Source organism: Eurypyga helias, unplaced genomic scaffold, assembly GCF_000690775.1.
Source record: "Eurypyga helias isolate BGI_N326 unplaced genomic scaffold, ASM69077v1 scaffold10328, whole genome shotgun sequence".
Taxonomy (NCBI): domain Eukaryota; kingdom Metazoa; phylum Chordata; class Aves; order Eurypygiformes; family Eurypygidae; genus Eurypyga; species Eurypyga helias.
This window is the reverse complement of record NW_010268893.1, coordinates 4,513-29,897: the sequence shown is the minus strand read 5'-3', so window position 1 is coordinate 29,897 and position 25,385 is coordinate 4,513. Positions and strand designations below refer to the sequence as shown.

Below are 25,385 nucleotides of genomic sequence, written 5' to 3'. Positions count from 1 at the left end.
AAACAAATGGGTGAAAAAAACTGTAATTTATTGAAACTCATAACTCAAAAAATATAAGATGCTGTAGTGTACAATATGTTACACAAAGCACCCTAGGGTGCACATTCAAGTCAAGTAACAACTCCATTGCGCCCCAAACCCTGGTACCCTAGTACTTGTTCCATACACAATCATGCACATTTATTCTTCAAGAGGAAGCCCCCAGTATTCTGATGTGTTAAATAGCACCAAAATCAGCATAGTCCACTGAAAAAATGGGGAGCTAAGTTAACTTGGCCAATACTTTTGACAGATATTATACATTCATGGAATTAAACAGTCTAAACTAACCTAAACAGTGTGTCCTGTAACAATTACTGTTCTAAACTGAAGTTCTCCCCATACAGCAGTAGTGGAGGCAGTCCGCGCTAAGCAAAACTACTTACGTACTTCCTACACAAAGCTCGTCTGCCTTTTTTGATGGAAATAAGTCTATGAGGGGTGTGGAAAACTTGGATCTTTCAAGAACAACTACTGGTCTTAAGTAATGAAGCTGTTTTAAGGCAAGGTCTCCACAGTCCGTTAGTGCCTTGTCCAAAATCGCTCTCAAATTTTCTAAAGAAGGGGCAGATGATGATTCTGACAACAAGGGCTGGATTTCTGTTAGCTGTCCATGACTATTTTGGGTTATATCTTTGTCATTTACAAAGCTGCTTACTGGTGTATCCCCTTGACTGTCTCCCTCTTTTTGCAAGGTTTTATCTACTGGCAACTGTTCAGGAGACTCCCATTCTACTATTTCATCAAAATCATCATCATCATCATCATCTTTTCTCTCACTTTCCTGAATAAATTTTAAAAATGAAGACTCAAATCCCATTGGTTTATATGTCTTTAAATCAAATGGTTTGGGAGCTGGAGGCTTGTGAAATTTGTCTTTTGTACTACAAAGTACCTTTCTTTTTGCATTTTGATTACTTGCACTATGCTTACATCCTTCTGGGTCTCTCTCTCTTGGCAACTCTAATTGTAAACTGGAGAAATAAGAGCTATCCTCTCTTTCACTGTTTTCAGAAAGATGTTCAGTTTTACACATAACTGTCTCCCTGACGTTATGCTCCTCAAAACAGGTGTTCTTTGAACTGTGGTTGTATTTTAAAGTGCCTGAACACGTAAAGGCACTTGCATCAAAACTCACACTGCTTGATGGACATATTTTTTGGTTTTCATTGCTTACATCTTGAGGATCACAGTCAGTATTTGGAACAAGAGGTTTTTCACTTTCCTGCACATACTCAGGTTTAGGTGATTTATCCTCTTTAACTTCTACACCTTTTTTATCCAAGTCTAAAGCTGTTTCGGGGCAGGACTGTTTTTCAATCATTATGCCACATTTAACACAAACAACAAGTTTCTGAATCCGTTGCTCTATATACATATTAGTCATCTGATGTGTGCGCTTATAGTGCCTCACTATACTGCTTTCCAATTTGACAACAGACAAACACCCCTGAACCATGCAAGGATATTGGGTCTGGTTAGACTTCTCTTTGCACATTTGTAGGGCTTCTTCTTTTGTTTTGAAACTCATCATATGCTTTTTTCTACTTCTGCTAATTCTTTTAGCTTTTTCTTTTATCTGCTTCTCCTTCTGCTTGCTTATGTCAAAACTGTCTTTCAAATAAGTTTGTTCATTTTTATCTTTATCTTGATTATCTTCCTCCTCTTTCTGATTTCCAAAGAGACTATCATAATATTCACTATGTCGGAAATATACATGTTGAGAGTAGTGACTGTAATTTGTGAAAATGCGATCACAGCCATTAAGGTCACAATGGATTTCAAAATCTTTGCTTAATTTTTCTTCACTGGCATGTTCTTCTATTAGGTGTTGTTTAAGTTTATTAAAGGTATAAAATACAGCAGGGCAATGGGCTTGGTTACAAGCAAATCTTGCAGATTCAGCTTCAGAAAGCAGTTTTTGATCCTCTAAGTGTTCATTGTGAAAGTCATTACAATGCTTAGCAAGAGCTTTAGAACATAGAAAACGCTTACCACACTCTTTGTATTTGCATGCAAATATTTTTTTACATTTGACAAGTTCCCTTTTTGTTCTTGCTTTGTCTTTTTCTAAGCAGAGCTGTTCCTTATTATACTGGTGAACAGTTCTATAATGGCGGATCAAACCCTTCTGGTTGGTAAATGCAGAGTTGCAACTTTTATGTATACAATGAAATGGTTTGTGGTACTTATGCAATATGTAACATAAGTTTCCTTTAGCAACTGTTCTTCTGCTTCCTCTTCCCTGTTTTGCTTCTAGTTCTTCCCTATGACTGTCCAGAGAAGCTATGTTAGAAGTTTTTCTTGTTACATTGTCTGTCTCTTCACTGGACTCCAAATCTGTCTCAGAACTACAGTCTTCCTTTTTAGATTGACACAGCTGCCCAGAGTGCTCTGAATGTTCCATGAATTTAATGCTGGTTGCACAGACAGGTGTTGATGCAGCGCTTTTTTTATGCACGTCATCTGCACATAAACCTACATGATCAAATTTTTCATTAGAACATACCTTATGACCTACCCTCTCACAGCCAATCTGATGCTTGTTTCTATAGTGAATTCTGAGGTGTGTTTTTCTTGTAAATGATCTTTGGCAAATATGACACTTAAATGGGGAGTACCGATGCTGGAACATATTTAACTGAAGAACCATTTCCTTTGAATAGTTATGCTTTCTAACATAATGCATTAAGAGAGCTTCTCTGGTCACGAACTCACATGTACATCCTTGACATTCACAGAAAAATGGCTTAGCTGCCAGCTGAGTAAGGTACTGGCTGGGTAAGTTATCTTGTTCTTGAAGCTGAAATTTTGAGGTAGTTTCATCTACTGACTCATGGCACTTAGCATCCCTAGATGAACAGGACTGTAAAGAGCCCAAAAAAGGCTTGTGTCTTGAAGAATTCTGAATGTTGGAATTTTTTAAGCTTAGATGTTTCAAGCCTAACATCAGTTCCAACATATTATCTTCAATATTTGATTCTTTAGAACTGTAATAAAAAGATGTTTCTGGGGAAGTAGGACAAGTTTCTTCCTTCAGGCCATTGCTTCCTTTAGCATCTGTAGTACAATACAAGCTTTCTGAAGAGTCAGCATTTGTATCTGAATTATGACCTAACTCTGTACTAATGTCTGGGGGGGATTTACTGTCCTGAGTGTCACTCAACAGATCAAGTAAGTCTTTAGTTTTCATCTCTGTATTTTTTTTGCCTTTAAAGTTATATGGATGGGCCCTGCGAAGGTGTTTCTGTATACTTCTGGAATTTTTGTGTGTGGAACAGCAGCCTTCAAAACCACAGGAAAGTTTTTGTTCATCAAAGCAAACTGCCACATCAGAACACTCTTGTTTCACATCTGCTGGATGGAAGACTCCTTCCTGGGACATGAGAAAACCTGTAACTGATTGATTGTGAGCCATTGTTTCAATCAGCAGAGGAGACACTTGGCCCTGGTTTACTGCAGCACCTGTGCTGTGGTCCCCACAATGAAGACTGCAATTACTTTCACTGTCCAGGTCTTCACTATCAGAGAGAGCTTCTTCCTGAGCCTGTGGAATTTCCTGAGAGCCTGATGGATCCAAGTTATTGTTTAGACTGGAATTTTCAGATTGTTCAAGCAGCTGAGACTCAGGAAGATAATTGCATTTGTCTTTTGAAACTGCCTCTTCAAGTTTTAGTGTTTGCTTCACTTCTCCATTTGACACTTCAATATTATGCACTGCAAGATGGTTCTGAAATTCAGTTTTTGAATAATAAAACTTTTTGCAACCAAAAAAGTTGCAGGTGTATGATGCATCTCTGAAGTGCTGTGCTTCATGATGGTAGAGCTGCCCTAAGTCACTAAAAACAATATTACAGCCATTTAGCTCACATTTATAACGAAGATCATCATGTGTTTGTTTGTGATTGAGCAGCTCATTAACTGACCCAAATCTAGCATAACAATCCATTGACACACACATATATGGTTGGGGTCCACAGTGCACGCGTTCATGCTCCCGCAAATGAAAGGACGTCATGAAATGTCTGCGACAGAAAGCACACTTCTCTCTCCTGTTTTTCATATCCAAGTAGTGTTTTGCATTCTCATCGTTGTTTTGATGTTCAGCTTTCAGATGTACACTTAAGTATTTAAACTGTTTAAATACTCTAGAACAATCCGTTCCAGGACATGGATAGATGTCTCTGTCTTGTAACTGGCAATTTTCCAGTTGGCTAAATGTGACATATTCATGTGTGTCATTTTCAAAGTTTTCTGGCAGCTGTGGCTGATGTGACCTCTCCTGAAACGCTGGGGGTGGGCTGCTGGAAGCTGCAGTCTTTTGTGGTGATCTCTCTTTTTTCAGTATTATTTTCTTTTTAGGTCTGTGTGTTCTACTAGGTGGCATTTTAACATGTTCCATTACATGTGGTACAAAAAATTCCTTTCTCTTGAACTTTTTTGTACACACTGGACACGTATAAACACCATCTTCCATATGCATCTTAGAATGATGCAGTATTCTAGCCTCTATACACTCCCTTTTGCAGAGCACACAAAAAAATTTGTATTGAAGCCATCTCTGGTATCTTTCTGAAGAACCAATTGGTTTTTTTACTCTTGCTTTTTCTTTAGAGTGGTTCATTGTGTCTTTTCCTTCATAATATTTATGTTCTTTTGTCTCATCATAGTCACTAAAGAAAGTTTCCAACATGTCGGTTTCATTAATTGACATATTACAACTTGCATCATCCTCAGAATCAGAAGCTACTTTCCCTAACAGTTTATGGCAATGTCGCTTTAAAGTTTTCCAGTCCCAAAATTCAGGATCAAATGGCCAATATGCTTTTAAAGCTAACAGCAGCTCACAACGGAGCGAATTTGGAACCAGCGCGTTCTCTTCATCAAATTTTTGATCTGGTTGCATATAGAGCTCTTCCAGCACATTAAATCCACTCAAAGTTGGCTCAAGTAAAAATTCTGTGAGCTGACAAGCTCTTCGAACTTCAAGGTCTTCTGGTAAAAGGCATGCAATTGTTTTACATACTGAGGTCTTCATTTCATCACTTCCGTTTGATCTGATCTGAAGGGCTCTCACACACAACAAAACAGACACAGCAAGTCCTGCTTCTTCTGCCTGTATTAAAAAAAAAAAAAAGAGCCAGCCACAAAACAAACGTTACTTCTCTTCGATAAGTACGTCCTCTGTAGAACTGCACAATGAAGAAACAAACCATGCGAGCATCTGACAGACTACAGGCCATTCAGAATGCATTCAGGCTTCTGAGTGTTAAGTATCTGAGTCACTGAACACACTCTGAAAAGCTGTAGTTTATTTTATGTGAGGAACCACTTCTACTTTTCAAGTGAGGGGATCCACTTCAAATTTAATGCGCTCTATGGAAGAGTCGCACAAACTAATTGAGGCATTGTGTGTTGCAAAACATCTAACTCCTCTCCCACTTCACTGAGTAACCCTTAATCATAACTAAGTCAGATATCTAAAAGAGAATGGTGTAAATCTTCCATATATATTTTTCCTACAGTATCCACACAAGATATTAATTCAGGATATGCAATACTGTGTAATAAGAAAATCAACGTAAATCATACCCTGAAACAAAACAACCTTCAACAGCCTAAGTAGTACAGTAGCAGAAATGATTCCCAATGAAAATAACTGGCATTTCACTTGCAAACATTTTCTTGGAGTTTATGCAACTTCGAGGTGCTGCCCAACAGCATCAAAAAGAAACCTACAAATATTATGCACACATTGATTTAAAAAAAAAAAACAAAAAACACAAAACAACCAACCCACAACATTTCAAATTTTAGATGGACAAAACTGAAAGTTACCTTGTTCCAAAAACATGCTTTTCAGCATAAAGAATCTGATTTAAGTCATTATTACTAAATATAAGTAACAGTTAAGGTATTTATGAATGGTGTAGAGAGGTGACGTGTGGCTAACAGCCACATCCACACCAGCTCAGAGGGTAAAGATCCAAAATAAGTAACAACAAGTTAAAAGAATTAGCAAGCTCTTATACTCACTGTGCACTGCTTACTGGAAGTTATGCAATGCTTCTTTAATTCAATAACAGTGTTGATCTGCTAAACATCAAATGGTTTAGCAGGAAAACACAGAAAGAACTGGTATACAGGGTATACAGTTAATAATGTATTATGCTTATATATAAAGTGCACAATGATGCAAATTTTAAAAGTAGAAATTGGCCAGCTTTAGAGAAACTAGGAGCAAACATTTCTCTCTGCAATCACTACTGGAATTCATCTTTGCCAAATCAGAGTTCTGGACTCTCCTCTATGATCTGTCAAAATGATCTGTCATAACCTTTCTGATCTCTACTCTGACTCTCAACTAGGACTGAAAACTGCTCTTATCTTACCAAATTATACTTGATGACTCATTTGGTTCACAGGATTAACTAGCCAGTGAAAGAAACTCCCAGGCAAACAAATCTCAAGCGAGAGAGAAATTTAATTGAAAAAAGGAACCTTGTCTGTTTTATCCATAATCCATTTGATGCCTTAACTCCAATTTAACTCATGTCCATATAAGAATGCAAAAAGATGAACGAATTCGTTAATATTCACAAAACTGAAGTTCACATGGCAAATTCTAGTCTACATGTGCAAAACGATGATGTTTTCCAGAAGAAATATCTGAAATATTATGGAAATTATGACATTCCAAAGGGATGACATCCCATATCTAATATTTAAGGTAAATGTTCCATATAATACTGTTACTAAAACAGTTAAAATCATTATTATCAGCTAGCTTTTTTTTCCCTCCATTTCCCTCCATTCATTTTCATTCATAATTGCCCTCCACAAATCTACTCATATAATGACCAGACACAAGAAATTTCAGTCTGAACAATTCTAAGAGTCAGAGTAGCTATCAAAGGAAGACAGAAATGTCCTACTGAGCAACTACCCAGATTAACTATAAACTCTTCTTATGAAGAGCATGCTATATTTGCTTCCTGGGTAGCTATATCAATTAAAATCTTTCCATCGCTCCTCAAACAGAAAGTATGAGTTTAAAAAATTGGTGTTAAGGATCTCTTGAAACTTTCTGCAACTTTTCTAAAGATAGGCATCAGAACAGAAGGTGGAAGTCCAGCTGTGATCATATCCCATGTTTTGAGGAAAAGGTATTTTCGCAGAATACAAAAATATGAGACATTTCAGCCATCTCAATCTCTTAGAGATGCTGCAGAAAATTTCTGCTGTGCCTCACTTCTAAACAGGCATCAGATCACAACACATCTATGCTTTGTTTGCAAAATACTGTGGTACTGTATTTTCAGAGTAACACACAAACCATTCCACACTGACTGAAGGTCACTTCTATGTGTCTGGCTGGCACAAAACTTACAGTGGTAGGCCTTTCTCAGAGATTTTTTTATTAGTATGTTACTGGGCACTTAATCAGAAAGTACAAAAAATGAAATAAGCTGTATTTCATATCAGTTCAGTAGAGTTATACAGAAAACAATAAAATCATGTAAATAGTCCTGGTTGTGTCCAGAGATTCTGTACTGCGGCATACTTACTTCAGACTGTATGACTCTTATCAAGAAGAACAAATGCTGTAATGTCTTGGCAATGATGCCAAATTGACGACATCTCTCCAAAAAGGAATCTAAAGAAGGATCTATTCTTCTCTGCAGCTTGCTCCAGAAAAGTGTCAGTTCCCTGCAAAGAGTTTAAAGCAGAATGTAAGAACATTGCAGATATACACAATTTGTCCACACTTTAGTTCAGAGGTGATGCCACAATTTAAATGTTTGTTAAAAAAACAGCACACACTTCAATCAGGCCTCCATCTCTAAAATGCTGAAGAGAATTTTTACTCCTAAACAAGCATGAGAACAAACCACAGTGTTTCTGCTGTCATTTAGTGGGGAAAACCACTGGCAATGGGATTCACCCTGCTTAATGCAGGCATCTATAGCTGCACAGACTCCCTTTCTAGACAAGAATCCCCGCCCACACACACACTGCAGAGACTTTTCACACAGGATTTTAAAATAGTAAGATGATGTAAAGTAGCCACTTGTCTCCCACAAGGCAGGTTGCTCAGATGCTGATGTCTGCATTCAAATGATGTAACTGCCGTTCAGCGCTTTAGAAGATACCTCTAACCGAACACACTCTGTGACGTGTTACATAAGGAATATGTAAGCCAAGGGCTAAGTCCGCTGTCTCTGAGCAGATACGTACTTTACTGCTTGTACCACAGAAGCACAGAGTAGTTGTTACACAATTTACTATAGCCATGGCAACACAGCCATTCAGTGATGCAAACCGTGACTTTGTGTTGCTCTGCCTTCACAATGAGCAGCGCAGAAACAGAAGAGCAGAAGAGCGATAGGATCAGTATCTTTCATATCACTTGAAAATTTTTCTTCTATTCCTTTAGGAGCAAACTTCACTTTTGCTAACTTAACCATTCTGTGCATCACATTATACATACAGGTTTCTAGATAAAAGGTCAGTCACAGTCTCTAGAACCAAAAGTCAAGAAAAAGCACTAAGGCAAACTTTACACTGAATATCGGCAATGTCAAGGTTTTGCCTTTGAATTATTGCAATCCTACTCTTGAACCCTAAGCCAAGTGAAAGGGAGTGAGGCCTTATTATGGATCTGACCTAGGATACATTTATTGCACAAAAATGGGACAACATTTACCGGTAATAGTTTTTTGATCTTTTGTAGGTTTTTTTGTTCATTTTGTCTAATGGCCCAGAAATGCAATTAACAGCCTTTCGTAGTCAGGAAGAGACAGCTGAAAGCTACTTAGGCCTACAATAAACAAATACACAAGCAGTATAATTCTGTTTTAATTTTAAATCCTGAAACAGAAGTTGAGAGAAAAAAAAAAAGGTATGACACCCAGAATATCAGTAACTTTTTCTACTGCCCTTTTACCCCAAGAAGTTGACCAAAGGTAAAATTTAATGGATGACTATTGTGGAAGAATTGAAGGGAAGCTTACGCAAGGAAGGTACAGAATATATATATATATACACACACATAAAAATAAAGTATTACCAAAAAAAAATTAACTCAGCATCACCACAACAGAAACAAAACAAACTCAAAAAAAAGTTTGTAATTTTGTACACCTATTCAGTACATTTACATAGTTGGGAGTTGGAAGAATAGTGGTTCACTCTGGATAATCCCTTATTCCTCAGAGTTTTTGGCAGAGCAAAATGTTGTCAGTGTTTGCCCCGTTTTTCTTCATCACACCCCTTCTTTCTGCAAAGTTGAAGTACATTGTTGGAAGGGGTCCTCAGGGATGGTGATGAAAAAAATCTTCACACACAAGGAAAGGCAAGAATAGACAACTCTCAGTATTTGTGCAATTTTCCCTTTCAAAATTGATGTGAGACAGTGCAGAGAACAGAAAAAACTCCAGACAGACAGATATTCAGTAACAGAAGCAAAAAAATCTCACTAGCACATGGAACCTCCAGTTCATACTTAATGCCACTTGTGTTAATACTAAAGAATGCATTATTTTATGGACTGATTAATTGCCTGACTCCTTGGAGACTAAGGCAATCAGCTAGCTCAGAACTACTGCTCAGATCAGCACTACTATTTAAAGTTCCAAACATGGCAGATACCTCCAGTCTTAAAGTGGCATTACACATTATTTTATGATTATCAGCAACAATCATTGCAAAACCTTCCAGTTTTGGTGAGGAATAACATATATAAGCTTAAGTTTGCTTTCACCTTCAGCTATGAAATGAAACTTCACACCAAGAGGACTAATTCATAGCCATATAAGGTTTACTAATCTCTTGGAGGTACACACGAGGCTACAGGACAAGCTGAGCTAAACAAATTAAATAGCTTAACCTCTCTAAATATGCAAGAATAATAAGAAGTTTGTGCTGAGTTGGAGAGTTAGCACTGTGCCATTAGGTAGAGGCTAGAGCAGTGCGATGGGAGGGAAGTGAGGTAGATTTTCCCTTTCTAGATGGAGAGTGATGTTACAGCTCACAGCTGAACAGACTGCACTTCTTTGCTAGGTACTGTCTAACCACATGGTAAACCAATTTTATTATTAACAATCAAAATCCAAAAGATGACATTGCTAGAAAAATTTTGAGTAGAGTCCAAATCATCAGTAGATCAAGATCACAAAGTAAAACAGCCTTTCAGCTACAATCCTCTATCTTTGAACTAGACAGGACCTTCTTTGAAGGGAATTAAGCAATTGCTGCCCCTTAAAACCAGTTGGTCACAAAAAGGAGTATGTCTCAGTTTATGTATTCATGTATTCAATTTAACTATTTTAAGTGTATATTCATTCTGTACTTAAGCCTATATAATGAAGTGATTCCTCCACATTAGTTTTAGTTGTAGGATTAGGCTAAACATGCATATTGCAGTGAGTTCATCTTAACATTTCCTGTCCTTCCAGCCAGCTCTGACATGTGTCATGCTTTTGACTGAGCTCAATTTACTAATGCAGAGAAAGCAACATTACCTTATCCCTTTTCCAGGGTACTGATTCACATCAGCTCTGCAATGATTTCTGTGATCATCACAGTTTGTTTGGAGCAGAGGCTGCCTCATTTTTGCATGCCTCTGTAATGTGTAATTTCACACCTCATCAGTTAAGATGGCTGATCTGACAAAAGTAATCCTACAAATTAAAAGTTTTATGTCATATCAGCAACTTGAATTAATCTACCTTGTGGCTAAAGGATCACTAGATCTCTATCTGCCACAAGGAAAGTAGGTAGAGGTCAAGAAAAAAGGCCAATTAGACCAGCAAGCCATCTTCACTTTCAAGCAACAGTACTTTTTAAACAGAGGTACAGCCTCAAAGTGAGAAAGTAATCTGATGGTCAAGAAGTATTATACCAGATTCACAAGATAGGAGTCCATCAGAAGGTGAATTTCTTCAACCTAAGCTCCAGCATACTGGAAGCTTTGCTCTTCAGTGGGTACAGACCACATTGACTGTGTGCCTGTTGCACAAGGAGTGCTATGTATGGCACTAGAATTTGAATTTAAACACCTATACAATTTCAGTATTAGAAGTCTTTATTCTCCTGTCTCATTCCTGGGGGAGGGCAGTTGAAACTTGAGAAGTTTGTCAGGCAGCAGCAGAGGGGGCAACTGTGGCATGCACAGACAAAGCAGCACAATTTGAACCAGCACCTTTAACCCCTAACAACAGAGTAGACATAATGACATGACTTCAGCATGAGTGACAAAAACATGCTAATGCCTTCTGTAATGATCATACCTGTGTTGCTAGACAGTGCTAACATTTGTATCTTCAAGCCTTCACTGCCTGTCACCTAGGCTAGCCAATTTTAAAGCTGCTAAGGAAGTACCTACTCATGTTACAGCTGCACCAGGTTGCGCATAACTTAGCCTAAGGCAGGCCCCTTCACCATCCAGACAGACACGGACATGGGAAATCTGCAGCTGTAACTGATCTCTCCTGACTCATTAGTTAGGAGAAAATGTAGGTTAGACAGCTACAGGACTTGAAAGTTTTATTCAAATTCTAACTAGTTTCAGTTCAGACTCTACTGCAAGGGAAAAAAAAAAAATCTATCCACAGTTTTCAGAAAAAAGAGCTGTTATTCTGTACCAATAAATGCTACACTACTGAAGTCTGTTTTCCAGTCCCAATAATTTAAGTCATGGACACATGAAGTCCATCTCTCTTCACTTGCACCCTAGGGACATGGCTTTTAGATCGAACTGGACAAAAGCAAATCTCCTATTTGTCTCCTTGGACAACAGCACATCATGTAGTTCAGCCTGAAAGAATGTTAGCTGTTGTTGGTTTTTTCTTTAAAAAGAGATCATGGGTTGGAATTCAGCCTCCTATCTCTTTGAGCATGACTTTAATCTAATCTAATCTCCAACGACACACTTCACTAGTGGAAAACAGTCAGTCTCTAGAACTTTCAAATGTGGTAGACTCTCCCCTCTTAAGTCTTCCACAAGGTTATTTCCCTCTATAAGGTATGCTTTTCTCAGAAAGCCATTTCTGGCCTGAAACAGAAGCAGCATGTAAATATTTCTGGACTTCTTGTACAGATGATTGGACCATGCTAAACTATCACTTAAGTCCTGTGAAAACTTTACTTAATGACTTCAAAATGTGTCATGGGTAAATGAACAATACCACAGCTGACTGGATCCAAATTCCCAAGATATACTTGACATGTCTGCTAATGTAAAGCTTTATCCACATCAGCATTTTAACAGGAGAAAACTACATATTTAGCCATGTCTTGAAAGCCAGAACTATAAACCCCTTTTTTGTAAGGGGCAGAAAACAGATTCCCTGCTTTGGCTCTACCAGTTTGTCACTGCTGAAAGAAAGATGCAAAAAGTTTTGTATTTCCTGCCAGTTAATAGGGCAGAGAAGTTTTATAGTCACAATCTGGCCAAAATCTAGTACTAAAATTCCCAGAATTACAGAAATTACAAAAATAAAAAGGCACTAGTGGGGAGGGCAAGCAGCAAAGTTAATGGGTGCTGCCTCTGCCCATAGCTACTACTTAAATCTCTGTGGAAGAAACAGAAAAAGGCAAACTCTCATGGGCTTAAGTATTCACGAGGGAAGACCTGAATTTCAACATACTTCGTGGAACCACCAAGCTTACTGGTTCAATATCAACCCAGACAGCATTGATCCAGCACTACTTCCAGAGCTACTATATTGCCAAAGCATTACTGTTAATGCCAACAATACAAGTGCTATTTAATTTTAAAATTATTTAAACATTAATTTTGTCTGAATGCCTTATCACTGTAGCAAGAGTCCTTATTTATTTTGTCATGTTGTCTAAAAGTACTTCAGTCTGATGCAGTTCTGAAGTTCAAGAATATCTACTTTCGCTACATATTTTTGTACTATATCGGCTCAATTCTCTTGCACTCAAGCCAGTGAGGAACAGACAGGAGTAGCTGTAGTATTTATTACTTACCAAGAACAATACACATTTGCTGTTTGAAGCTGATGAGTAAGGTATGTTGTACAAAGAACAAATGCAGTGTTTTCTTGCCCCTCAGATTCCAGATTACATATGATGTCCAGTACTTCTTTACAATCCACCTTTGCAATCTTAAAGAAAAAAAAAAATTAAGAGGCATTGTATTCCCAGAATGTTTACTTAAAAAAATGCATGTTTACTGTATCAAATGGTCTCACAAACACATGAACAAAATACCAGGTCTCCTTTTAATACCCAGAGTTCTGTTAGTTCTGATCCCTTTTCAGCATTAGTTTTCTTTGGGATCATCTTCCATTTTGTGCAGCTTTGAAAAATACTTAGATACAGGCAACATTCTATACAAAACTTCCCATTCCTTCTCTGCACTTGCAGGCATCCCTGTTTTCCTTTTCAAAATTAAAACCCAGGTCCAAAAAGTTCAAGATGTCAAAAAGTCAGCCTCTTATCCTCTTTGTCAGCTAGTGTTGTCTACAGGTCTTTTGTTATGTGCCTACCACGAATTTTTTTTTTATAGTAGAATGAAAAATATTTCTCCCCTTCTACTCTGCTCTTCTGAGACCCCACCTGGAGTGCTGTGTCCAGCTGTGGAGCCCTCAACATCAGAAGGATATTGACCAGTTGGAGGAGTCCAGAGGAGGCCATGAAGATGCTCAGAGGGCTGGAGCCCCTCTGCCATGGGGACAGGCTAAGAGAATTGGGCTTGTTCAGCCTGGAGAAGGGAAGGCTCCAGGGAGACCTTATAGCACCTTCCAGTGCCTGAAGGGGCTACAAGAAAGCTGGGGGAAACTTTTTACAAGGGCATGGAGTGACAGGACAAGGGGTAATGGGTTTAAACTGAAACTGAGGAGGTTTAGATTAGATATCAGGAAGAAATTCTTCCCGGAGAGGGTGGGGAGGTACTGGGACAGGTTCCCAGAGATGTTGTGGATGCCCCACCCCTGGAAGTATCCAAGGCCAGGCTGGATGAGGCTTGGAGCAACCTGGTCTAGTGGAAGGTTGCCCTGCCCATGGCAGGGGTGTTGGAACTACATGATCTTTAAGGTCCCTTCTAACCCAAACCATTCTATGATTCGCTCTTCTTCTCACATAGAAGTTTGATTCATTTTTGCCAAACTCAATCATATTCAGGCAATTTGTTTACAAGTCCTGTTTATTTCAAGCTTTGTCAATGATCCAACTTGTTTCAGATCATGGACTGGTTTTTTTGGGGGTTTGTTTGTTTGAGGGTTGGGGTTTTTTTTCGTTAATAATATTTAAGACAAAATTACATGTTTTACATCAGAAGTATTTCATTAAGCATAGACAGTTTGCAGGGCAAGGATGACAGATAATGTTCTTTCAATCATCCAATCAAATTGGAAATTAGAGCGGGAAAAGAACACTTGATTCAACTTGACAATGAAAACAACACAGTAACTAAGAATATTTTTGCAAGCAAACTCATGATAAGCAAATATCCTTCCCCAGTGTTTTAACAAGCTTCATTGTCTTTTCCTCTTGCTCTTTTAAGCATGCAACTCAGGAACAATTCCTTCTTCTGTAGGCAGTGTCTGGATATGGCCTCCAAAATGTGACTGTTCTTAAGCTTCCTTGTTGAGTTTTTTATGAAAGGGGTAATGGGCGTTTTTTAAAATTCAAAATTCCTCAAGTGCTTTACTCTCAGATTTTTGAATGGTCTTTCCCAAAGAAAATCCAGACTAAAAAAACCCCTACTTTAATGATGAGATGGCTATATGGAGCTCAAATGCAACCTAGGAAACAATCACACTGACATTCTACAGAGATGACCAGTTATGATTAAAACAATCAATCTGACTGTAATTTTAACTGGTTGTTCCATTTGAAAGCTCTGTTTTATTACTACATGTGGCTGACACTTGCCTTGCAGAGAAAGCCATCTGAGATAATGGAACATTTGGGGCTTCATGCTTTTTGCAACAGTAAAGGATGTTACTACCTACTTGTTAACTACTGTGTAGAACCTCTTCAATTAAACTTTTAAGTGGTTCAATAAAATTGGCAAATTCAAGCCAAACACTGGAATCAGTAAGTCAGACAAGTCTCAGTTCTGTTACTTTATGTTTCTCACATAGCAGCACAAGATTCTTGTGAACAATTAATTACATAGTTGTATTATTTGTTACATGTGTGCTTTAGGATCAATTCAAGGTATCAGAAAGTAACAGAAATACAAGGGACAACTTTATATATAGTGTGTATATATACACAGAGTTATAGCCATACATACACGCATGTATGTATATATTTGTATACATATAGGTACATACACACAGATATACATACACATGTATGTAGGTATGTTATCTCCTATAGATACAGACAGAAGTAATTCACCAGCTTTAACTTTCAGGAACTTAACAATTTAACGTCATAGCCTGACCTAGCCATTCCAATCATTTCCAGCTCCTGGAAAGGGATGACCATACATTGTGTAATCTTCCATAACAAAAACTCTTCCTCTCCAATCCTCCCCAAGCTATCTTCACTCATATTCACCATTTTTGTAACATTTACTTTCTTAACTAAGGCCTGTTCCTCCATCTACTCCATCCTGTGCTGAGCTTCAAATTTCACTTAACCCTTGCTTCCTTTATTACAGTTAATTTCCTCTTCCCCCACTGGCTTTTCAGTCATTGCCCCATCTCATTCTCCAACAACTGCCCTTCTTTGAGCTCTTCATATTTCATCCTTTTTTCACCTCTTTTCCCCACTTGTCATTAGACTCAATAATTCTCTACCCGAGGAAGACTATAGGTAACGTGAAAATATAACACAATTCTTGCCTTGTGAAAATACAGGCGGAAACAAGTGTTTTAAGTCTCAGATTTCAGCAATTCTCTAAAGAGAGCCAACTACACAATACCTCTGACCAATGATGCAAAGAATCATTACATACAAATCCTCATTTTGCCATTTATTTACATCAACTTTCTGGCACTGTAACACCACTGACTTTACATTTTTCACAGTGTTGGCTACAGATCCAGTTAAGCCAATAAAACACACTGTTTTAAGATCCCACTATAATGCTTACTGGCTTCATATTCCCATAAAAGGTTCATTTAAGTGATTAACATGGTTTGATTCAATTTATCAATTTATCAATCTGTGTTCTAGCTTTTATACTTAACTAGCACGTAAAGACTCTTCTGAGTATCTAGGTAAAACAGATACAGCTACAATTCAAAACTCTGAAATAAAACTTAAACCTGAACACAATTTAATGTGATTTCTTTGCCATTCATCATTAGTAGCCAATCCAATCAAAGAACATGTTGCAAGTTACCCATATATCCAAAACACTGCAGTACACAGATCATGTCTGCAGTGAGCTATTAAATGCATTCATTGGTCCTACACTACAGCCAACTCACAGGCATCTGGCTCAAACTGAGGAGACTGAAGGTACACCTATCCAAATATTTATTTTTCAAAAGAATTTTTTTAAAGGAATACTTTTTAAACAGTTTAAACGTGTAACACGAATACTCCAAATAAGTCTGCTACTCAGGAATTGCAGACATCAGAGTTGCACTTTTAATATGTGAAACTTCCCCAGTTTCACAGAGGCTTACTTAAAATGTTCAAGTCTCACATTTAAAACTACACCATACCCATACACGTCTAACAAGAACAGTGAGATTGATAAAATAACAGATCCATGAGATCAAGAGGCAACAGTTCTATGAACATTGCTATGATTGCAATGCATTAACAAAATCATTACTATGAATGTTACTGTAAAAGGAAGATTAACTGCTAAAAATTAATTTAAGATTCTGGAGCAACAACTCTAGGTTTTATTGTTGTTTGGCTGGGGTTTTTTTAAACTTTTCTTTCCTAGGTCTGAATGACTAGAAGAGAAGTAACTGCTCTAGTATTAGTATTTAAGTCAGAAAAGACAACTTTCAAATTATATTTTGTTTACAAGAGGAACTGAAATTACAAGCTTTATGTTAAGCTTTCAAACACATCTAACCTCAAATGCAAGCATATAATACATACTTATTTACACCACCAGTTAATACAAATGTTCTTTCCTACTGTAGTATGCAATAGCTAATTTCTCTTTTGGAACTCTGCTGCAAGTTTCACCCTTCAGCTTCAGTTCTTAGTATTACAGAAATAAATTCTAAAATGCTTGATAAATACACATTAAAAAGGGACTGTGGATTACTAACCTCCTTAATGGAGTCTTCATTAGGCAGCATAGAACACACACATGTGATGTAGGCTTGGCGAAAAGATGAAACATTTGCAATTTCTGGAGAATCTGCACATAATTTTGACAAGAAAGTAGCTTGTGGGATGCAGTTTGACTTCATCAAATGTTTTATTCTCATCTGCAGAAAGGAAGGCCCTTCTCGTGTAATCAATTTATTAGCTAGGAAAAGAAAAAAGCCTTTGAGAATACACCAATTTACAGCTGACACTTAACTGAAACTGTCACACTTTGTTCACATCTTATTTTATTTCAAACTTGTTTTAAGTATGGTCAGCTTTCTCAGGAAACTCTACGTGTGATAAAGTAACAACAATAAATGGAATATTTTCTCCTAAACAAATTCAGACCATCTGTGTAGGGAGAGAATGCTGAACTACAGAAAACAGACACCCTCCTCTCCCTCCCCCCTCCTCCAAAAGCATCCATTAACGCATTAAGGAAGTATGCCACAGCAGTGGCTAAAGGACACCGATCAGACCATATAGTATTTTGAACAACACATCAGTAGTTTAGCAGAGATTCAATAACTGTAGCTTCATATTCCAAAGAACCAAAAATATTTAAAAGAAAGTGTTATGTATTTTTCAACTGGAGATATTTCTACTCAAGTTGTTAAAATCCCACAAAATGCCAAAATATACATAATGAAGTTGAGTGTGAAAACGTTATCTTTGTAGTCTTCATAAGAACTGTGTTTAAGACATGCTCGGCTTATGCTCTAGATCAACCAAATACAACTAATCATTATCAGACTTGATGAACTAATCCCATAGTAAAAATATAACTTCAGATTATTTCTGTAAGCAGTTTGCAAAATTTACTTAGTCTGATTAAAAACCTCACAGATTTAGTTTGATTCTCCCCCCAGGTACTTATCATAGAACCACAGATTATCTCAAGTTGGAAGGGACCCATAAGGATCATGCAGTCCAACTCACTGTTCCTCACAGGACTACCTAAAACTAAACCATATGATTAAGTGCATCATCCACATGCTCCTTGAACTCTTGACAGGGTTGTTGCCATAACTACTTCCCCAGGGAGCTTGTTCCAGGGACCAACCATGCTCTCGTGAGAATCTTTTACTAATGTCCACTCTGAACTTCCCCTGATGCAACTTCAATTCCATTTCCTTGTGTCCTATTGCTGGTCACTGGAGAGAAAAGATCAGCACCTCCTCCTCCGCCGCCCCCCTTGAGGAAGTTCTAGGCTATGATGAGGGCACCCCTCAGCCTTCTCTTCTCCAAGCTGAACAAACCAAGTCACCTCAGCTGCTCATTATAAGTCTTGTCCTCAAGGTCTTTCACCATCTTGGTCACCCTCCTATGGACACACTCTAATAGTTTGATGTCCTTCTTATATGGAAGTACCCACAACTCCACAGAGCGCTCAAGGTGGGCCACACCAGCGCAGCGTAGTGTGGGACAATCACCTTCCTCAACTGGTTAGCTGTGCTGTGCTTGATGTACCCCAGAACACGGTTGGCCCTTTTGGTTCCCAAGGCACACTGTTACACTGTTGGCTTATATTCAACTCACCATCAACACAACCCCCCAGATCTCTTTCCACAGGGCTGCTCTCCGGCCTGTCATCCCCTGGTGCGTACGTATAACCAGGATTAGCCCATCCCAGGTGAAGAATCTGGCACTGGCTTTTGTTAAATTTCATATGGTTGGTGACTGCCCAGATCCTAATCTATCCAGATCTCTCTGTAATGGTTCTCTACCCTTGTGGGAGTCCACAGCTTCTCCCAATCATAGAATCATTTAGGCTGGAAAACAGCTTTAAGATCATGAAGTCCAACTGTTAACCTAACACTGCTAATTCCACCACTAACCCATGTCCCTAAGCACATTGTCTAAATGTCTCACCCTGGGCAGCCCATCCAATGCCCATCCAAAAGAAAAGAAAAAAAAAGGCGACTGCTGAACAGCACCTATTATGTTTACTTTGGGATGCTCATACCATTTAGTCATCCAAAATGAGTAAGCAGCAATCATTTTCTTGTGGCCCTTTTCTTGAGCAAATATTCATGCCCAAAACAACCATCTTGAGCCACCTGAGAGCAACAGGCACCCCAGAAACATGGCTGTTTAATTTATGAGTGGCCATAGACACATCAGACATAACGTAGACTGCTATGAAACTCTTGCTGGAACAAACCTGGTAAGCCATATTTACAGTTGATGTCAGTTCCTTTTCAAGGCTGGTGCATTAAAGAATTAAGAACACTGATCAAGAGAGGCAATAACATGTCCCATTTTCAGGATCTTCGATTCAAGTAAGCATCTGATGATCACTAACACGATCTACCAGTTCACAATACAAAGCTACAGATGGGCACATTGTTGCACTCCCACATCTAGCTTACCAGTGGCCCACAACAGCAAAAACTATGAATGCTTTTCAGACACGCACCACAAAAAGCCAATAAGCATAAAATACAAGCTCGTCAAAGAAACTAAGTTGTAGATAACTGAAACAGCACCCATTGACAAGGCTTCAGAAGATACCCTGTGAAACTGTTGTTCTGCTGAAGGATAAAATGGCAGTTTGACTGAAACAACCAAAAAGCCATTGTGCTAGAGCTCTTTCTGCAGTCCTCACTCAAGATGCCTAACAGCAGAACTGTTATCCCTGCTGTGGCCTGTAGAAAGTGCTATGCGTGTCTCTAGTAGTCAGAGGAGAACATCACACAGATGAAAAGTGACACAAGTAAAAGAAAAAAAAAAGACAAATCTGATAACTATTCAGTGGCTTATGATCTCCTATTACAGCTACAAGCATTTACTTGATATGATTCTGAAGGTAAAATGGATGAAGTTAATCCAGTAAACACCTAGAAATAGTAGCTTAATCTCAGCTCCATGTCCTAAACAAGGCCAAAAGAGTAATTCCAGCTACCCAGACAGACCTTCTGCAAGGCAAATGATATTACAGCAGCTTCTGAGTTCCTGGTGCAGCAAAAAGAAGGGACTGAACAAAGAAATGGAAGTAAAACACAACCAACAAGATTTTATTAATCATAACACATGGTAAGATACAGCTTTGCGGATCAGTTGGTATTTCAGCAATAACTTCTGTAGTCACCGATTTACACTTGTCTAATGATTTCAAGATAAACCAATTATGATGACTGCACAGTTTAGGAGTCAAAATATTTTTCTTGCCATCATTTGTTGGCATAAAGAGCAGGATATCTTTAAGATTTTATTTTGCCTTGCACCAGAGTATAGGGTATACAAATCCAGCACATTGATCTTGCCTTCTGAGAAGAATAAACTGTATTCTACTTCTCTCGTCCTGTAACATTTTTGAGTTTTATGACTCACAGTGATTCACAACATGCATTATTTTGATTTTCAATGTTATTGAATAACTGGCAACAATTACAGGAGACTGAATCCTATGACCTACGTTGTCTTTTCCAGCCTTACATTTTCTCCTACAATCCCCTGCAATACGTCAATTCTTGTTCAATGTGCTCATATCTACCAAGACGCTAACAAAAATAATAAACCTCTCCATCCTCTGAAATGTAAGGGCACAGAATTATTTAACTAATGAAGCATTATTTTACAGTATTTGTAGCTATTAAATATCCCCATTACCCCTCTTGCTATTTTCCCATTTCCATTACCAATAACACTACTACTTTCACAGTATTTGCTGCAAACCAGAACAGCAGGAACAGGACAACACTTTCACGTGCTGCTCTCACTGTCTTTCTACATGCTGACACATACCACAAGAGCTCAACTACTTCTTACTGTTCCCTTCATTGTCAGTTGAAAGTACTCAACCACTATCTTAAACATCTAGCTTGGATGCTAAGATGACACATTCAGTCAGATAGTTTGGAAAGCTTGTAGAAAGAGCTTTTAGATAAGTCTACGCAGCTGTGTTGCATATCAACAGGCCACAAGAATGACACTTCTCAGTTCACCTGCTCTTCAGTACCCTGAAAGCAAGCAGGAAACCTTGGTTTGTTTTTTAAGATTTCCACAGAATAAAGACATTTGAGGCAGATATTTGGCTTCTTAGAACTGTCCTTTATTTAAAATGTCTAACACTTTGCCTTATGATTTACTTGAGAAACCTTCAAGAGACTGGTCTAACATGGGATTTCAACATCACATTCAGGCTGCTTAAGCATGCCTGTGGACTACTCCAGACCATATGAGAATGCACTTCTGCAGTTACAAAATTACCAGAAAAGCTCCTAGTTGCCTCTGCTTGCATCACATGAAAGAAACACCAGTGAGGACAACTCTTCTGGACATATATTCAGAACTAGTTAAACAGACAAACATGTACTAAATAAAGAATACTAAGAAATCAATAGTTTCAAGGTTGCTGAGTGATCTCAGAAATGGGCATCAACACTCAGCCCAATTCAACATGGTCAGGATGCATCAGCCAATCAGTTGGTCAACAGACACTCCAACCCAAACTAAAAGCCAAAAGGACTGAACAAACAAATTCTATCCTATTACTGCTGAAGTCAAGAGGTAGTATGAACCATGTCAATGCGCTCTTGCACAGGAACGAGAAGTGTAGCAGCATTTAGGAATAAGCCATTGATACAACCAGTCACACGTTTAAGAATCAGATTAATCTATAATAGAGTCCACTGTGCTGGTTTTAGTCAGGACAGAGTTAATTTTCTTCACAGTGGCTAGCATGAAGCTGTGTTTTTGGCTTTGGCCTGAGAAGAGTACTGATACTGTCTGACAGCCAGAAGAGTAGTAGCTGTCTTCAAGGCCAGGCTGGATGAGGAGGCTTTGAGCAACCTGGTCTAGTGGAAGGTGTCCCTGCCCAAGGCAGGGGGGTTGGAACTAGATGGTCTTTAAGGTCCCTTCCAACCCAAACCATTCTATGACTCTATATGTGCTATTTTCTATTATTTTATTAACTTAGTATTAGTAGTATTGTTAATATTATGACTAGAATATTAATTGATATTCAATTATTCATTATCTCAATTCATGAGCTTCATTGTATTTTCCTCCAATTCTCCCCTTCCACTGGTGGAGAGGTGGGGGGCGAGGTGAGCGAGCAGCTGCATGGTACTTGACTGCCACCTGAGGTTAAACTTTGACATCCACACAGATACACATGAGGAAATCACTCCTACTGGAATTCACACCAGTCCTCTAAAAAAGTTCTTGGCTTGCCACAGGTAAAGAGAGTTTGCAAATCTAGTTAACCATTAGCCCTCATTGGTATATTACTCTCCAAGTAAATGATTCTTCAACAGCTGAAGGCTTTCAGTATTATGGGCCAATTTTGAAAAGCACATCCTTTTGAACAGAGAAACACTAAGAGCAGCAATCGTATGACTGGACAGCCTAACAATACTGCAAATTAAAGACTTCAAGGCAGGACAGTAGTATTGAATGCAATTCTTTACAAGACACATTGGAGATGGGATTAAAAGCTGCCGGGAGTTCAAATGTTTCTGCCATACTATGAATACCTGAAGTGAAGGCTAGCAAAGATTGCAGCCCACCACTGACTGCTTTTTAAAATTGCTTTCTAGCACGGGGAAGAAACACATCCACTCAAACTTAAATGCGCTTCTCATTTATTTATTTATTAAAAAGTAATAACTTAACACAACTCAAAGAAAGGCTACCCAAATCCAGAAAGGATTCTGCTATGAAAGAAACCCTGAGTTAAAATCCTTTTTTGTGCTCCTTTAATATTTAAGAAAATATTTTAAGCTCTTCTTCCCCTCTAATATTATTTTTAACTTTAGATTATCACTAAGGTGAACTGCGGTGTTGTGCACTGTTAATGGAACAGTTAAAAGAAATACCTGCAAGTACTGAATGGTACCACTAATAAGTATGACAAAATTTCAGTTAGTAAAAGAATAGTTTAAGAAGAGAGATTAAAAAATTATATGAAGTGATAAGAACTCCTTTTCCTCACTTCTCAACTTGTTTGTGATTCAGGATTTCTGTAGTCTAAACATAATGACCTTCATAGCCTACAGCTCAGTGAAAGGAAGCCTCTATACTCATGTCGCCCCACCACATATATCTTTTATGCCTCTGAAAGATGTGGACATACACAATGCCTCCCTGCGAAGCATTCAGGAAAATATTCAAAAGCACACAGAATTTTGAAGAAAAAAACACACCTCAGGGAGCAAAATTTCTGCATTTTTATGATACAAAAGGAAAACATTCTTTTTAAAAATGGAGTTTGAAAATATTAAAACTGACAGATCGTATAGCCCAAGCAGACATGCGTTAGCAAGGACATATTATGAGACAGTTTCATCATAAATGTCATTTAGCAAGATAGTACTGCACAGTGCAATTTAAAATACAACTCTCTTCTGATTTCAAATCACTGGCTCCCCGTCAAAACTGCACCAAATAATTTCTTCATAACCACATTCTTACCTTCCTCAGTTTCTACTGGTTGCTGGGATAGAATTTTAAGAAGAACTGGATTTTTCCATACTCCTTCCCTTGTGATATCCACCAATATCTGGAGGTTGTTATTCCCAAATTCCAGTAAAGCATTATGAGAATCCTAAAAAATGTGTATTAAAAAAAAAAAATCATTAAGTCTTTACTAAATATTATACCACTGTAATTTTGATTACCTGTCCTAATATTTGACTGTATTCTAATGATTTCACACCATTCTTTTAAGTCATTATTATTTTGACATGTTTGCATTCAGATTTTAACAGTACAACATCCTTTCATTTCTCTAATCCTACAGCAAAACTTCCCAATTTTGAAGTACTGAAATTTAACTGAAATGGCTTAACTTGAAAAGCCTATACTGCTGTTGTAACTCTTCTGCAATTTTTATGTTTCTCCATGCACATGTGTACCTATAAATAAAATTACAGAAATTATCTTATAATAGACAAAAGGTGAGGTTGGAGTCATATGAAGATGCAGACTTCCTGCTGGTTAGAGACACATGAAAACTCAGGGAACTTAAGAAAAGGAAATCAGAGCACAATACAGACAGCAGAGTCTGTTGTACAACACTCACAATCCAGACCAAACTGGATCATTAATAATGTCCTTTAATAAGATGAAAACATCCTTCTACTGGATACAGCTACATCATTTCCTTAGACACTAATCCACATCCAGTACATTTACTCTAAGATCCAGGGATTTCCCATCTCGACAGTTCTGATGCTGGGAAGGCTGACCTAGAAACCCTCCACACTGAACAGGTCTCCATCTGAAGTTCATCCAGCAAGCCTGCACACATAGCACATTACTCAGAGTAATCAAGGCTCTACCACTTTTAATTCTGGAAATGTGAGTGAAGGAAAAAAAAATAAAAAGGAGATGTTACACTTGGAAAGAAGTCTAGAGTCTAAAACAGAAGAAAAAGCAACTGGGAACAGATTCCTGCCCTTAATGTCCCCCACAGGAAAACAGATCTAGGGTCACTTAAAATGCTTTCAAATTGAAGCCAACTAACTGTAGGCAACTTGTGGATACACGTTCAGTAAAAGTGCTTCTCACATCAGTCACAACACATCTTAAATTTAGGAATTAGTTTGATACGTGACAATATCCCCTAGTTCTACTGAGCTGTGTTTTAAGTTGGCAGTACTCAACACTACCGTTAACATCAGGTCTATTTTTGATAGCCTCTGTTATGTCCTCTATATACACCAGATTCAAGTCCATGTTCTGAACTATCAGAATGAAATGGGGTTAACACTATGAGCACTGAGAATGCCCGAGTAACCACAGAGCCTGTACGATGGGCAGGCAAAAGATAACAATAAACTGCATTACTACATTGCACATTGACACACATGAGATGCGGGTGGGAAAGAGGGGAGGGGACAGAGCGAGAAGTCTGTAGACCCCCAGGTCAGTGCAGAAGGAGGGGGAGGAGGTGCTCCAGGCACCAGAGCAGATTCCCCGGCAGCCTGTGGTGCAGACCACGGTGAGGCCGGCTATGTCCGGCAGCCATGGAGGGTCATGAGGAACAGAGACCCACCTGCAGGCCAGGGAGGGCCCCACGCTGGAGCAGGGGGATGCCCGAAGGAGGCTGTGAACCCCTGGCCAGACCATGC

General features: G+C 38.4%; 1 protein-coding gene across 1 annotated transcript; it reads right to left on the bottom strand.

Annotated features, from left to right (window-relative positions):
* Window positions 1–421: 421 nt before the first annotated feature.
* On the bottom strand, window positions 422–23,857 carry RLF (rearranged L-myc fusion; the record flags this gene model as incomplete). Its single annotated transcript, XM_010157903.1, has 5 exons — window positions 422–5,155; window positions 7,608–7,749; window positions 13,036–13,172; window positions 17,265–17,467; window positions 23,725–23,857. Coding segments are annotated over 5 exons (5,349 nt in total), but the record flags the coding sequence as incomplete, so codon positions are not given.
* Window positions 23,858–25,385: the final 1,528 nt, after the last annotated feature.